General features: G+C 41.0%; 1 protein-coding gene across 4 annotated transcripts in view; it reads left to right on the top strand.

The window, feature by feature from the left end:
• PRKG1 (protein kinase cGMP-dependent 1) overlaps nt 1-13,184 on the top strand; it is a 541,470-nt gene that overhangs the window by 464,608 nt on the left and 63,678 nt on the right. For all 4 annotated transcript variants that reach the window (XM_076339487.1, XM_076339489.1, XM_076339486.1 and 1 more), the window contains one exon: nt 6,717-6,791. In XM_076339487.1, coding sequence (XP_076195602.1) covers nt 6,717-6,791 — 75 coding nt within the window. The remainder of the gene's footprint in view (nt 1-6,716; nt 6,792-13,184) is intronic.

The raw sequence follows: 13,184 nt of genomic DNA, 5'->3' as shown, positions 1-13,184 counted from the left end.
TTATATGCAAAGTAGCAATGGAAACTGGAAGTCAGCTTTATCTGCAGTCGGAGGCTGTTCTGCGCAGGAGGAGGAGTGATGCGTGTCATTAAGGTTGCCTAATATTTTCTATTACAAGATGAGCTCTTTGCTGAATCAAATGGAACTATTGAAGCAGCAATTTTCATGCACTATTTGCGTGTCTCAATCTGAAACATTTCAGCAACATTGATGTTGCAATTTCAAAGAACAAGTTATGGGAAAATATCGTTTCCATAACAGTCAATTCATTTCTCTGAGGAACTGGAGAATTTCAGTCTTATTGACGGTAGGGGTTAATATTACACATTGGCATTATCTTGTCATCACAGTAACTCTTCGAGCTTCCTTTTAAAAGTCTTCCCAAGACATCCAAAAATTGTTCCACAGAACACCTGAGAGCCACACTGCTAACACAGCTGCTGTACCCCCATCTAGTTAACACTTGAACTGTAAGAGTTACACCTTGGTATCACAGCAAGTTATTCCTAGGAGAGATGGAAGACCGGTCTCTGGATTTGACAATATTATGAGCAATTGTAGGGCTGTTTTAGTTGCTGGAGGATTTAATAATACAGGAAACTTTCTTTATAGGGACGAGCCAGGCCACCAGGCAAGCTCTGGGAGAGTTGGGTTTGAGATGGGGTGTTGCTTAAGCATGAAAAGATGAAATGGTTTGCCTAAAATAATTTCTGAAATTCAAAAAATAGGTATTAAAAATGTTACAGGGGTAAAGCAGTGGGAGTTGAAAATACCATGAGGAAAACCAAACGGTAGTACGTGATGGGTCTTTAATTACCAAACTCCCATGATGTCAGTGCTGCCTTGCTTTTTAATTTCCTTGTGAAACAAGGCCATTACAGTCACAAAAACACCCCAAAGACGCCCAAAAAGTAGTATAGCTATTTCTTGCAAATCTATGTAGACATGCTTTGCAACAATGGATTTTCAGCATCCTTTTCTGATGTAGAAACGAGCAGAGTTGTGGTCTAACAAAGAAAATGACCTGCAGTACAGCAAGCATTTGATGTGTCCCACGGACTTTAAGCCATTTTGTTCCCACTTGTCCATGTCCTGAAAATATTTGTTCTGAAGGACAACATTGACATTCTTTCCATCTTGCAATTATCTTTTTAAGTCCCTTCCTTTACCAGAATAATGAATTTCAGTGGGATTTGGTCCTTAACGCTCTCTGGCTTCATCAGCAGTCTCCACCATGCAGGAGGTTGCTCCTCCGTCATATTTCCATTATCTCTGCACAAATTTTGCGCCATTACTCCTGACACACAACATGCCTTTCTGTTTTCGGGATAAGCCCATGATTCCTTCTGCTTGGGGGGCCCCAGTTTGCCCTCTCTGGCTCCTTGCACAATCCTCAGTTTTGCAACAGATTCCTTGCAGAATTTTCCATAATGGCTGCAAAATCTCCCTTCTTCACATGGTCACAGCCTGGATTTCTTCACAGGTTCCAGTTCTTGGCTGGAGCTAGGTGTTCCTCCTTGCTTTCTCATGTTCAGTAACAGCCTGTTGCTTATGTTCATTCCCCTGCATAACAAACCTATTGCTTTATGCCTTTTTTTCCCTCTGCTAACTCATGCTTCCCCCCTTTTCATGATCATTACCTTTGAAGAGTCATGGTCCTTATCAAGACATCTGCCATCCACTGATGTCTCAGCTGGTATCTGCAATGCTTCAGGTGGTGACTGCAATGCTCCAGTTCTATGTGCATTCACTTCTCCATGTCTTCAAAATCAATCCAAACTCCAGAATAATTTCCAGTTGCAACCCAAACTCTCATGTTTTCTCCTCCGTGAACTATGGCATGTGATATATTGTCCATACACAGCTTCCAGCTCAAGGATCATATGCACTGAGCTTCAGTAACTTCCATTCCCTGAATAAATATACTTCCCCTGTTGCTATTAACTTACATGCTGTTACATTTTCTTCCTTCTTATTACCTTAAAAGAACACACCACACCTTCCCTGTTTTCTGCCCCAAGTTTACTAACTCCCACCACTTATTGGCTTCTTATGTCTAGGCCAAAATGGTATCAACAGACTGAGCTAAAGCACTCATTTAACACAATAAACACTCACATTCACGTTTCTTCTATGCCATGCATGCTAGTATCAGAAAATACAATGCAGAGTCTATGTGAAATAGTTCACCTAGTTTAAAAGAACAACCAAATTAAAAGTTCAATGCTGAGCCTGTATCTTCTTCACTGTTGAGTTCAGATTATTGCTGAAGGACATCTTCCTAAAGGTTCACAGAATCACAGAATAGTTTGGGTTGGAAGGGACTTCTAAACGTCATCTAGTCCAACCCCCCTGCTGTGGGCAGGGACATCTTCAACTAGATCAGGTTGCTCAGAGCCCCGTCCAACCTGACCTTGAATGTTTCCAGGGATGGGGCATCCACCACCTCTCTGGGCAACCTGTGCCAGTGTTTCACCACCCTCAGCGTAAAAAATTTCTTCCTTATATCTAGTCTGAATCTACCCTCTTTTAGTTTAAAACCACTCCCCCTTTTCCTGTTGCAACAGGCCCTGCTAAAAAGTTTGCCCCCATCTTTCTTATAAGCCCCCTTTAAGTATTGAAAGGCTGCAATAAGGTCTCCCCGAAACCTTTTCCTCTCCAGGCTGAAAAACCCCAACTCTCTCAGCCTTTCCTCATAGGAGAGGTGTTCCAGCCCTCGGATCATTTTTGTGGCCTCCTCTGGACCTGCTCCAACAGGTCCATGTCTTTCTTGTGCTGAGGGCCCCAGAGCTGGACGCAGTACTCCAGGTGGGGTCTCACCAGAGCAGAGTAGAGGGGCAGAATCACCTCCCTCGACCTGCTGGCCACACTTCTTTTGATGCAGCCAGGGATATGGTTCGCTTTCTGGGCTGCGAGTGCGCATTGTTTGCTCATGTCCAGCTTTTCATCTACCAGTACCCCCAAGGCTGCTCTCATCCCTTCATCCCCCAGCCTGTATTGATACCAGGGGCTGCCCTGACCCAGGTGCAGGACCCTGCACTTGGCCTTGTTGAACCTCATGAGGTTCACACGGGCCCACTTCTCCAGCTTGTCCAGGTCCCTCTGGATGGCATCCTGTACCTCAGACGTGTCAACTGCACCACTCAGCTTAGTATTGTCTGTAATATACTTCCCCTGAGGGTGCACTTGATCCCACTGTCTATGTCACTGATGAAGATATTAAACAGTACCAGTCCCAATACGGACCCCTGAGGGACACCACTTGTCACTGAATTGTAAAAACATACATCTGACCATTTCAAGGAATTTGTAGAAGCCTTTGGATTCTTGAGGAGCCAGACAGGTCATTGGAAAAATACAGTTTTCTTTTGATCAAACGTATGATCTAGGTAAACTTGTTAATATTTTATAGCAGTTGTTAGTTGTCAGATGTCTTTTGTTCATTTTTAATTCCAAGTGCAATTTTCTTCACAATCCGTAGGCTTCTGTGTTCATGACTTTCTAAGACCCTATGTGAAATAAATTAGAGACTGTTGCTAGTTAAGTTTTTCCTATTGTGATACTGCAGTAATTCATCCTCTAGGAAGAAACTAATTGTGGGAGATGCACAACATTTGGTGTCTCCAAAGTGTTTCAAGTTTGGCCCTGTCGTAGTGAGTTTTCAAGCTCCCTGGAGGGGTTATTAGATTTGTTGCAGAAATACAGTTGAACTAATTGGGGAAAAGTTAACAACTACGATATGCTGGATTTGAGGGATTGGTCCTCCAGGAAATTTTCTATAAAACATCTTCTGATAAAAATTGTGTAGACACAAGCGGGACAACCTTGAACATCTGTTTTGTAAATCAATTGGAATAAACATGTACAGACACACTTTGCTTGCAGCTACTTTGAATGGAGATAAAACAGGAGGAAAAGGAAATGTTCCTAACATTTTGATTGTTATTGGCACCCTTTTTTTCCATGTACCTCTTGAACCTGAAAAAGTTTTCGAAAATGTTCATAGATTCTCCTGAACTGTAAGAATATTTACACTGAAGTTGATTCAGGTTCATCTTTTATTTATATGTTCTTTTTTCCTCCATACAATTTATTTATGTTGATAACAATATTTTCCTGGAGCACTGAGATTTACCAGGTATAAATGTTATGGGTACTGGGAGTACAGAATTGCCTAACACAAATGTTAGAGAGATGAGCTGAAGGATAAGAGCCACTAAAACTCAAGGCACAGCTGCTTCTGACAGAGGCTTGTAGTGCTACAAAACTACATGGTACTTGCAGAGTGCTAAATGCTGGTTTTTTCTACTTATTGTCTTCTTCAGTTACACATATCAAGATGATACAGGTTTTTTTAAGGAAACACTTTAAATATTTCAGGTATTTTCAGATTTTTCACTTTGTATTTTAGGTTTTTGTCCTTATTTGAAAGCCTGATTTTGGTTTGTGATGGGGATAGCTATGAGGTGTCAAGAAAGGTTGCTGTATCAACCCTCTAAGCAAGGGAAATTGGAGAAAAAGAAAATAAAAAAGTATTATCCTAGCATGACTGACCTTATACAAGCTGAGCTGAACTTTTTCATTGGAGACTTTAGTTTTTGCTGCTTTACTGTTTTTCCCAGTTGGGGTGAAGTTTATTCATGGAGAAAATTGGTTCTGAGGAGAGAATACAAAAAATGATGAGAGAAGGCTACATGGAGTTACAGCAAGCAGCTCTAGATCCAAACCAGTATAAATAGCTCTCCCAACTGTGACCGTTTGTCTCATATTTATTACAATAATGGGTAAAATATGACCTTTTCCAGCTGCTGTTCATAAAGCAAGATAATTAAGCCTCCTTTCGTTCTTTTGGAAGTCGTGTCCCTGCTCACCATGTGCTCACGGGGTACCTTGCTTAGGGTCAGGCATCTCCTGTCTGCAGCAGGACACTTAAGTACCCACTTAAGACCATATGGCGTGTTTAAGCTGCTTGGGCAAAGCATGGTCCGAACAGTTTCATCACACTCAAGGCCAAAGGGAGCGCAAAGTCACCGTGGTTAACCTCATCCATCGCAGGATATTGCATTTCCCACAGCTGCCCTCCGCTCAACCCAAATACATCAGGTCAATGAATTCTGCTCATTGCTGTATTTTCACAAACAGCTGGAGTTTGGAGCTTTTCAGTCAGTAGGTTTTTCATCTGTGGCTCTTTATCCTATATAATGTCATGTGATCTGAGACCAAGTGATTTAGGGGGAAAAATGCAAACAATCTGCAAACTGTTACCTTTATTAACCTGCCCTATATTTTCCTCACCTGCTGAATAGCGTTAATTCCCTTTCAACCTAAAAGTCTTTATTGAGAGAGGGCCATATTAAATATTCTATTCTTATTATTAAATTTGTAAATTTGGTCCTAAATGGTGATATTTTTTCAACTTTTCAATTAATTTTTTTTCAACTTCTTAATAGCCATTTCTGTTCTTCGGTTCTATGTTTAGTGCCTCAGGAGTGTCACGAACATACAGAAGCCAGAGGAGCTGCAGGACTTTCATTTCTGAAGCTGTGACCTTAATGCAGAGATTAGTCAAGAGACTGTAGTTTTCAGCAGTTCATCCTTGCAAATTATCCCAACTCTATTCTCATTTTGCACATGGCGCTTGCTTTCTTGAAAAAAGAAAACCTGTGTATGACAGACGCGTTGGGAATCATGGAAATGTATAGTAGGGAACTATGCTTTTCACCTGGAATATTTTCAATTATAGGTGTTAATTGATTTCAGTTATTTAAATTACTAAAAATATTCATTTTGTAATTCTTGTTTAGTCTCTGACGCTGTGTAATATCACTAGCGAAGACATAACAGTTATTTTTAATTTTTTTTTTCCTCTGGAGTGATGCTTGTTGGTTCATCAAATGGTCATTGGGTCCATTTGTTTAAGTCACTCATGATATAAAAAGATTTTCTAATTCTTTTTCCAATATGTCTATGCCCTTTGTATCTCCCCTGGGACAGAGGATGATGTTAGGGGACTGCTCAAGCTGCTCGCAGCTTGTACAGAAGACAGCTCAGCACCGAGTGTATCAGGCACTCCTAACATTTCACCCCATCTTACTCAGTTTAACCCAATTAAAGCCAAATTTCCTCTTAAATGTCATAAAGCAATTTGGCTTATGACAATTTGTTTGCATTTCTGCCCTCACTTTGTTTTCCTTCTCTGCTCCCTCTCCCCCCCCCCCCCCCCCCCCCATTTTATTTCTCTCTGCTGTGTTTTTGGTCACTGTTTCTCTTAAGATGAGAAAGCTAAGATACAGAAATAAAGATTATCCTTCACTTTGAAAGCAGAGAGATTTCTAGGGTTTCTGGTTGGAGGACACAGGGATATGGTGGTGGCACCTCACAATCATGGGACTCATCAGCCCCATTGACAGATTTACTTTAAAACTTAAATCGGAGGGAGGGAAGACTTCAGCAGTAATTGCAGGGGGTTCAGTCCCTAAAAAAGGTGGATAAATAAGTTTGGATCTTCTTGGCATTGGTTATTGCATTTCCACCCCTTCTCCAGCATGTCTGAGGCCGTGTTTCCCAGTAGATGCCTGGCCCTGGCCCCGGTTTGGTCGGTCATGGCCATCCCCAGCATCGAGGGATGGCCCCTGGTTGCTGCCAAAGAGCTGCGTTGGCTTGCTTGGCTCCCAAATGGAGACTCTTCCTCTAAAAATGCCTCTTTGTTTTTACAGCTCCTTCAAACATCTGATTGGCGGCCTAGATGACGTTTCCAATAAAGCCTATGAAGATGCAGAAGCAAAAGCAAAGTAAGTGTCTGCTCGTTGTGGTCAGCAGAAAATCTTAACCTCATTTTTGTTGATGGTACATTATTGTAATTCAAAAAACCCCTGTTTTTTCTCAACACAATAGTATAAAACAGCTTAAAGAGTAGTGAATTAGGTGCTTACTCTGAATTTTTCTCTGGATGAGCCTCCTTCTGTCTCCGTGGTGCTCTCCATGAAATAGGAGGACCAGAGGGAGATGGGTCTCCTCAGGTCAGTGCCCAGAGACAAGTGGTCCCAAGGTCCGTCTTAATCACAATATTTGAGTCCACAGAAGTGTTGGATCTTCAAAATTTATCACAAAATAATTGAAATACTTTAAGGTGAGAAATTACAGATCCTGGAAAGCTCAGGTGATGAAGGAAATTGTTGTTGAATATAATTTTGTTTCTTTAGAGAACTCTGTCAGACATTTTCACAAAGTCAAAAACGTGTTCTGAGGCAAAGAATGGCAAATTGAGTTTGTCATTTTTGAATGAATACTAAAGCTACTTTGATGTGAAGCAATATATTCATCTGAAGTCCTACTATAAATATTCATTCCTTTTGGAAGTGAACTGTAGTGTATTTTAAAATATTTCCAGAAAAAACCCACTCTTCATTCATTCTTGATCTACAATTTGTTTTTAATAGGAAAACTTTGTTATGTCTATACTTCGATGCTCTACCAACAATAAAGCTTTTGAAGAGGAACGTGTTCTGATTAGAGGGATACTGAATACAAGCCAATATGATTCAAAGGCAAAAGTAGTTTAAAAGAAAACTGAAGTTGCTCTATACAAAATTATTTTACTTTTCCTGTTTTTTTTTATTATTATTATTACCACATTAGAGAAGGGGTTAGGTGTTTTCTCAAAGTCAAATGCTTGCTGTGACTGTTCAGTGGTCTGCAGCTGTCTAAATTTAAGATTGCTCTTAACTTATACATAGTAACTGCTTATTAAACCAGAGAGGTTTGAAATAGTGTATAACAAAGGAATTTAGCACTTCTGTGGAGAGAAAATGAGAAGCCCTATTTAAAAATAAACTTTTTGATTAAAAATAACTTTTTGTTTGTTTGTTTCAGAAAGTAAATATGCGTCCCAAGAAACTTAGTTTCTTGGACAAGACTTGCTAATATTGCAAAGTACCCACAAATTAAGATAGTAATTTTTTTTTTATCATCTTTGAGTGATATTTGAAATAAATTTTTCATCATGTTTAATTTATTTTAAGGTACTAGAAGGCACCCCAGGGTTGCATTTTTGTTTAGAATAATATTTCCCTGCCCCAAATCAAACATGTAAGCTGTCTTCTTCAAATGCTCAAGTTCCCTAAAATTCTTGTTGACTTAATTAAAAAGGCAGGAAGCTATCAGCCCCTTTTACCATCCTAGAAAATAGATATCTGGGGCACAGAATGCGAAGTCAAATGGACACAGTGCTATAGCAGCAGATAACTAGCTATTAGATATTATAGTTAAATATATATTATCATATATATTAGCTATTAGTACCAGCTGAAAACATGGCATGTTAATGCCAGTAGCAGCTTATGCAAAGCATTTTACAAAGTGTTGGGAAATGAACTTAAGCAGCTTCAGAGAGATCATCCCAAGTATCCCAGGCACGTGCTATTACTATTTTAGATATTTGGGGTTTTTTAGTGTTACTATTTGGATTATATTGATTTCCATCTGAACAAAAAGGAAGAAAACATTGGTAATGGAACTGGGGATTTTTGGTTTTAGTAATAACATGATGTTATTATCACAGAAGCTTTTATAAGGTTACACCGCAACCCATTAGCACCAAGCAAAATTTGCAAATAGGACTTGCCATTCCCCATTTCATAGTCTGTGTTTTCACATCTGCGATTTTAAGCTGCATTATTAATAGAGTATCACATAGCAATTTATTATCACAGGCAATGTTTGTGTGGGCAGCTTGTATGGGAGACTTTTTCAGGATCATTTTGTGAGTTTTAGGGAAAGGCTTTCAGGATCTCTTGTGCGCTTTATAACATGTCTTCAGGGAGGCTGCAGTTTTGGACCTATTTTGGATAAACTCTTCATTTTGGGAACCAATGGGCCGATGTAGACCTTAACATTTTTGAGCTTTTATCTTCTTTATTCCTCTTCTTTTCTTATAATGCCAAGTATTTCATCCCAACAGAAGGGCAAAGTGAAGGATTCTTGGTGATGGAGGAATTGTTCCCCAAAAGGAAGAATCGATTAATTTTGATAGCAACTTTTCTATCTTAAAAGTCAGAGGCCTGCGCTTGAGTCCTGTCACTCGAGACTGTAGGTGACAGTGACATTATTGCCCTTCGCATATTGACATTTTGACCTTGAAAAAGCAGAAGGGATTAGTGCTGTCTGCCTGGAGAAACATAAAAAAAAAGGAATGCTCTTTCAAAAGATATGGCATTTATTAGTGAAATACCATATTCAAGTTTGCTCGCCTCCTTGAAAGCAAGCGCGTGCCTGCAAAAAGATGAATAGAAGAGGGAAAAATGACAAAGTTACTTTGAGAGTAAAGCAAGATGCATTGGAAGCTGCTGCAGAAAGTTTTGTTGCTTGAGAGTTATTGTTTCTGTATCTCGCAAGATAAAACTCCTCTGAGAGAAAAGTCTACTTGGCAGAAATTTTAACCTGGATTACTTTTCAAGCAGCTGTTAATTAGCTCCAGCTAATTGTCCTTCAAGGGCTTATCTTTTTTGAGGGGAAGTTTGTGAAAGGGAAGAACTTGGCACATAAAGCACATTCAGGTTCTGTGAGGCTATACACAAAGCACATTAAAAAAATTTTTCCCTCTTTCTGCATCCTCGTAGCTAGCATCTCATTTTCAGTGCTTGTATGGCAGGTGGAAAAAGGCCTTTGGATGGATAGAAATCTTCTGTATACCTATGTCTCACTGTGTATCGGGTGGATCAGGATGATCCATGCAAAGGTCAGACGTTCAGCAGACGTAACCACACAGAGTAAATACAAAGGACATTGTTGTGAGATGTCATTACGGAGTGTCAGAGCCTGCTTTTGGTTGGTGTGGTGGCCACGTTGAGAGTCAAAATGTGAACAGTTTAGTATTTTCTTAACAGTTGCTGTCAGTTAAGAAATATGAACTAAAATGATATGTATAAAAATATCTACAAAATGGCAGCAAATATATTTTCATATAAATCTACCATATCAAGGCAATTATTAAATTCCTGTTAATTTGTAGGCTCCTGTTCAGCAAAAGCACAGTTTCAGACTGCATCCAATGCAGGGTTCATGTTCCTAAGCAGGACTTGGGCCAAGGACAGGAGTTTATTGCAGAAATACCTACCAAATTGGTGGCACTGGTGGGGTTTTTTTTATCTCCATGCTAGAGCATGAGCCTGGGGCTAGAGAGCTGGTAGTCCCAGTGCAGGGCATGACTGAGAGGACGTTAAGCAGAAGTTACAGGGTCAGAAGATCTTTTCATGTATCCAACAGTCCTCCAGGTCTGAAACGGCTGAACAACTTTTTGTTGAGTTTATCTCTTGGTGATATGGTGTTTTCCCAGCTAAGCCTTGAGATATAGTTAGGGTGCACCTAGGACCTGGGAAAATGTTCTAGCAATCAAACTGCTGTAGACAACTGAGCTACCACTTCCTACCCTTGGGCATGATTTGAAGGAAAGAGCAAGCTCTGCTCAGCTCTTGAAGGCAAAGAAAATACATACCACCATTAAAAAATAGTTGAGCTGAGCAGAGGGGCTTCCTGCACCACTAAATAAGGTGTCACAGGGGGACCATGGCTTTAGGTATCTGCATACTGGCCACGATGGTTGTAGGTGTCTCTCTGTTCTGCATGGGCACTTTTGGGTTGTGTCCTAAATGCCTGGCTCTTGGTCTGCACGGGCAGCCAGGATGCCCAACACAAGGCTGTGTCAATGCTCCAGTGGGAAGGTGCCCAGGAGTCCCTGCCAAGCAGACCTCGAAGAAAGTTGTGTTCTTCCAGGGCTTTGGCCTTCCCTCAAGAAGCCATCTCTCTGTCTAGGAAAGCAAGTGTGCACCTGGGCCGCTGAAAGGAGTGGAATTCAGCAGTTGCTCATGTGCCCAAGCTCAGTCATCTTTGATGCCACTTTGTGAGTTTCCTTAAAGTCAAATGACTATAAAAATTGTGGCTTTCATCTAAATGGAAGAAACCTTTTTTATCCTCATGGTTACAGAGATCGTCTTTATAACATGAGCTTACTCCAGCACCAGAACTGATTTACTTGCTTACAACTAATACCTCACTACCTAGCTAATACCTATTTTGGAGACACACTTTCCCTGGTTTTTGCAAGCTTGGGATTGGCAGTTCTCCTTAATGTCCATTCTTTGTGTTCAGTCTCTTTAGTCAGAAATCATCAATGTATCATCAGTGAGGCTATATAATTAATATTCTACTCCTCAGATACATTCAGATAAGTTAATCAACTAATTAATATTATAGTTACATCCTTACCAGAGTAAAGGTGAAGGAGAGAAGCAAACATTTAATTTGGTTCACGCTCTGAGAAAATGGTAGTTTCAGAAGAATAGCACTCATGTCCCAGTGTCAGGCCCAGCCATGTTGGTATTTAGGGCATGAAGGAGATACTTAAATAAGCAGGAGACCTATTTAAGTGTAGATTACTTCCAGATGGAGCTGCTACTGCAGCTCTCATAAATCCAAGAGGAAGCAGGTGGTTTCTACTGGAGTTGTTGGTGCCAAGTGGGGTGAGGGTTCAGCACTGTTAGCTCCAGACACACAAATCCTTTGTGCTGGCATTTTTCCCGTCCAGGAAACTCCTGAAGTTAATCTCTGCACACTACTTCAACCACTGGCAAGGTCATCAGATGAGGTCCCCTCTGGCTTGGTCCGACCTTTCGATGACATGGCTGTAGCAAGGGAGAGCCTCTCCTGTGTCACAGAGACAAGGACAGCAACAAGGTGGCCCTCACCACCAAGCTGGGAAAGCTGGTGGCTGCCTGGGCTTTGCCTGGCCAAGCAGAGCATATCTGCTCTGATAACCAGGGTCCCTGTGCTCCTTTTCTCCTGTCACATCCAGAATTATCTACTGATGTTGATCTTCTGTGGCAACAGGGCTTGAAATTAATACCCTATTGAAGTCCAGACACTGGTGCCTTCATGCTGTTGCTTCAGGCTCTCTGCAGATGTAGGCTATTTTGATTGCACTTTTTGCTTATTTTTTTTTATTCCAGCTGCGTTGCAGCCCTGGGGGAATACATCTTGGTACTCACAGCCAAAATTGTCTCCTCATAGGACTTGAGGAGGCAGGGACCTTTGTGTAGGTATATGATGCCTTTTCCTTGCCTAGCAGCTCTGGCCCCAAATGCCCTTCGTCTTTACTTGAACTTTTATTTTACTGGCCAGTCATCCCTTTTTTCACTTTACGCCTCCTCTCTCACTACATTTATTCATAACAAAGCATCCTAGCAGTTCATTGACTTAGTTTTAGTGCAGAGGGTGGTTATTAATATTTATCAATTTTATATGCATACTTTGTAGATACTTTTCCCCTTCCACCCTGGCTTTCAAGGTAAAATTGACTTTATTCTGATGAGAAAGGTATAGATACAGCTTTACAGTTTGATCAAGCAAGGTGGTATGGTGCCCCATCTATTTTCCTTTCATTTGCTGCTTACAAAATGGTACTATGTACTGCAATACCGTTTAGCACTAGCTTTTCTGAAGATGCCAATTTAGGAAAAGTTTTCATCTCCCAGCCATAAGCAAGTGCTTGTGTGCGTGGCTGGACTGAAGCCTGCTCCTGACGTCTCCCGGCAGCTGGTAGCTGGTGTTCAGGTGCCATCTGCTGTTGAAGGCTTCCCCTGAGCAGTGTCCAAGTATCGTGTTTGCAAGATGAAATCCCCATATCCCCCAGTCCGTCTAGTTTCTCCCTTGCCAGCATGTTTACAAGAGAAAGTATTTTCAAGTGTCCTGTGTGGCTGCTCAGTGGTGTTCCTTGGAGCGCCACTGCTGGCTCTACATGTGTCTCCTTCCTATACAACCTTTTCTTTTGCTTCATGAGGTTGTCTTTGAGAGTTATTTTAATAGTTGAAGTTGTCTCTGGGAGTTGAAAACTTATTGCACATGGATAGGTCTAGGTATTAGTAAGTAGCACAGATCTAGAGGAATAGATGTGTAGAGAAAAAAACATTGGTGACGAGGACCTGCTGTACAGACTATTTGCATTTCTGTGGGGTTTTCCTTTGGGCTACTTCAAGTCTGGTTCCCTGGCTCAATGTTAAAACAGTGCTTGGGGCACATAAATCAGGTCCTGAAGCACGTCTTCCAGTTTAGCATCACCTGAGAGGAGCCCAGTTCTCACGCTTTTGTCCCACTCAGAGATGGGAGAAGGACCCGTCAGGGGACTTGCTTCA

Source organism: Aptenodytes patagonicus, chromosome 5 (assembly GCF_965638725.1).
Source record: "Aptenodytes patagonicus chromosome 5, bAptPat1.pri.cur, whole genome shotgun sequence".
Taxonomy (NCBI): Eukaryota; Metazoa; Chordata; class Aves; order Sphenisciformes; family Spheniscidae; genus Aptenodytes; species Aptenodytes patagonicus.
The sequence above is the reverse complement of the archived record's forward strand: the minus strand, read 5'-3'. Positions and strand labels throughout refer to the sequence as shown.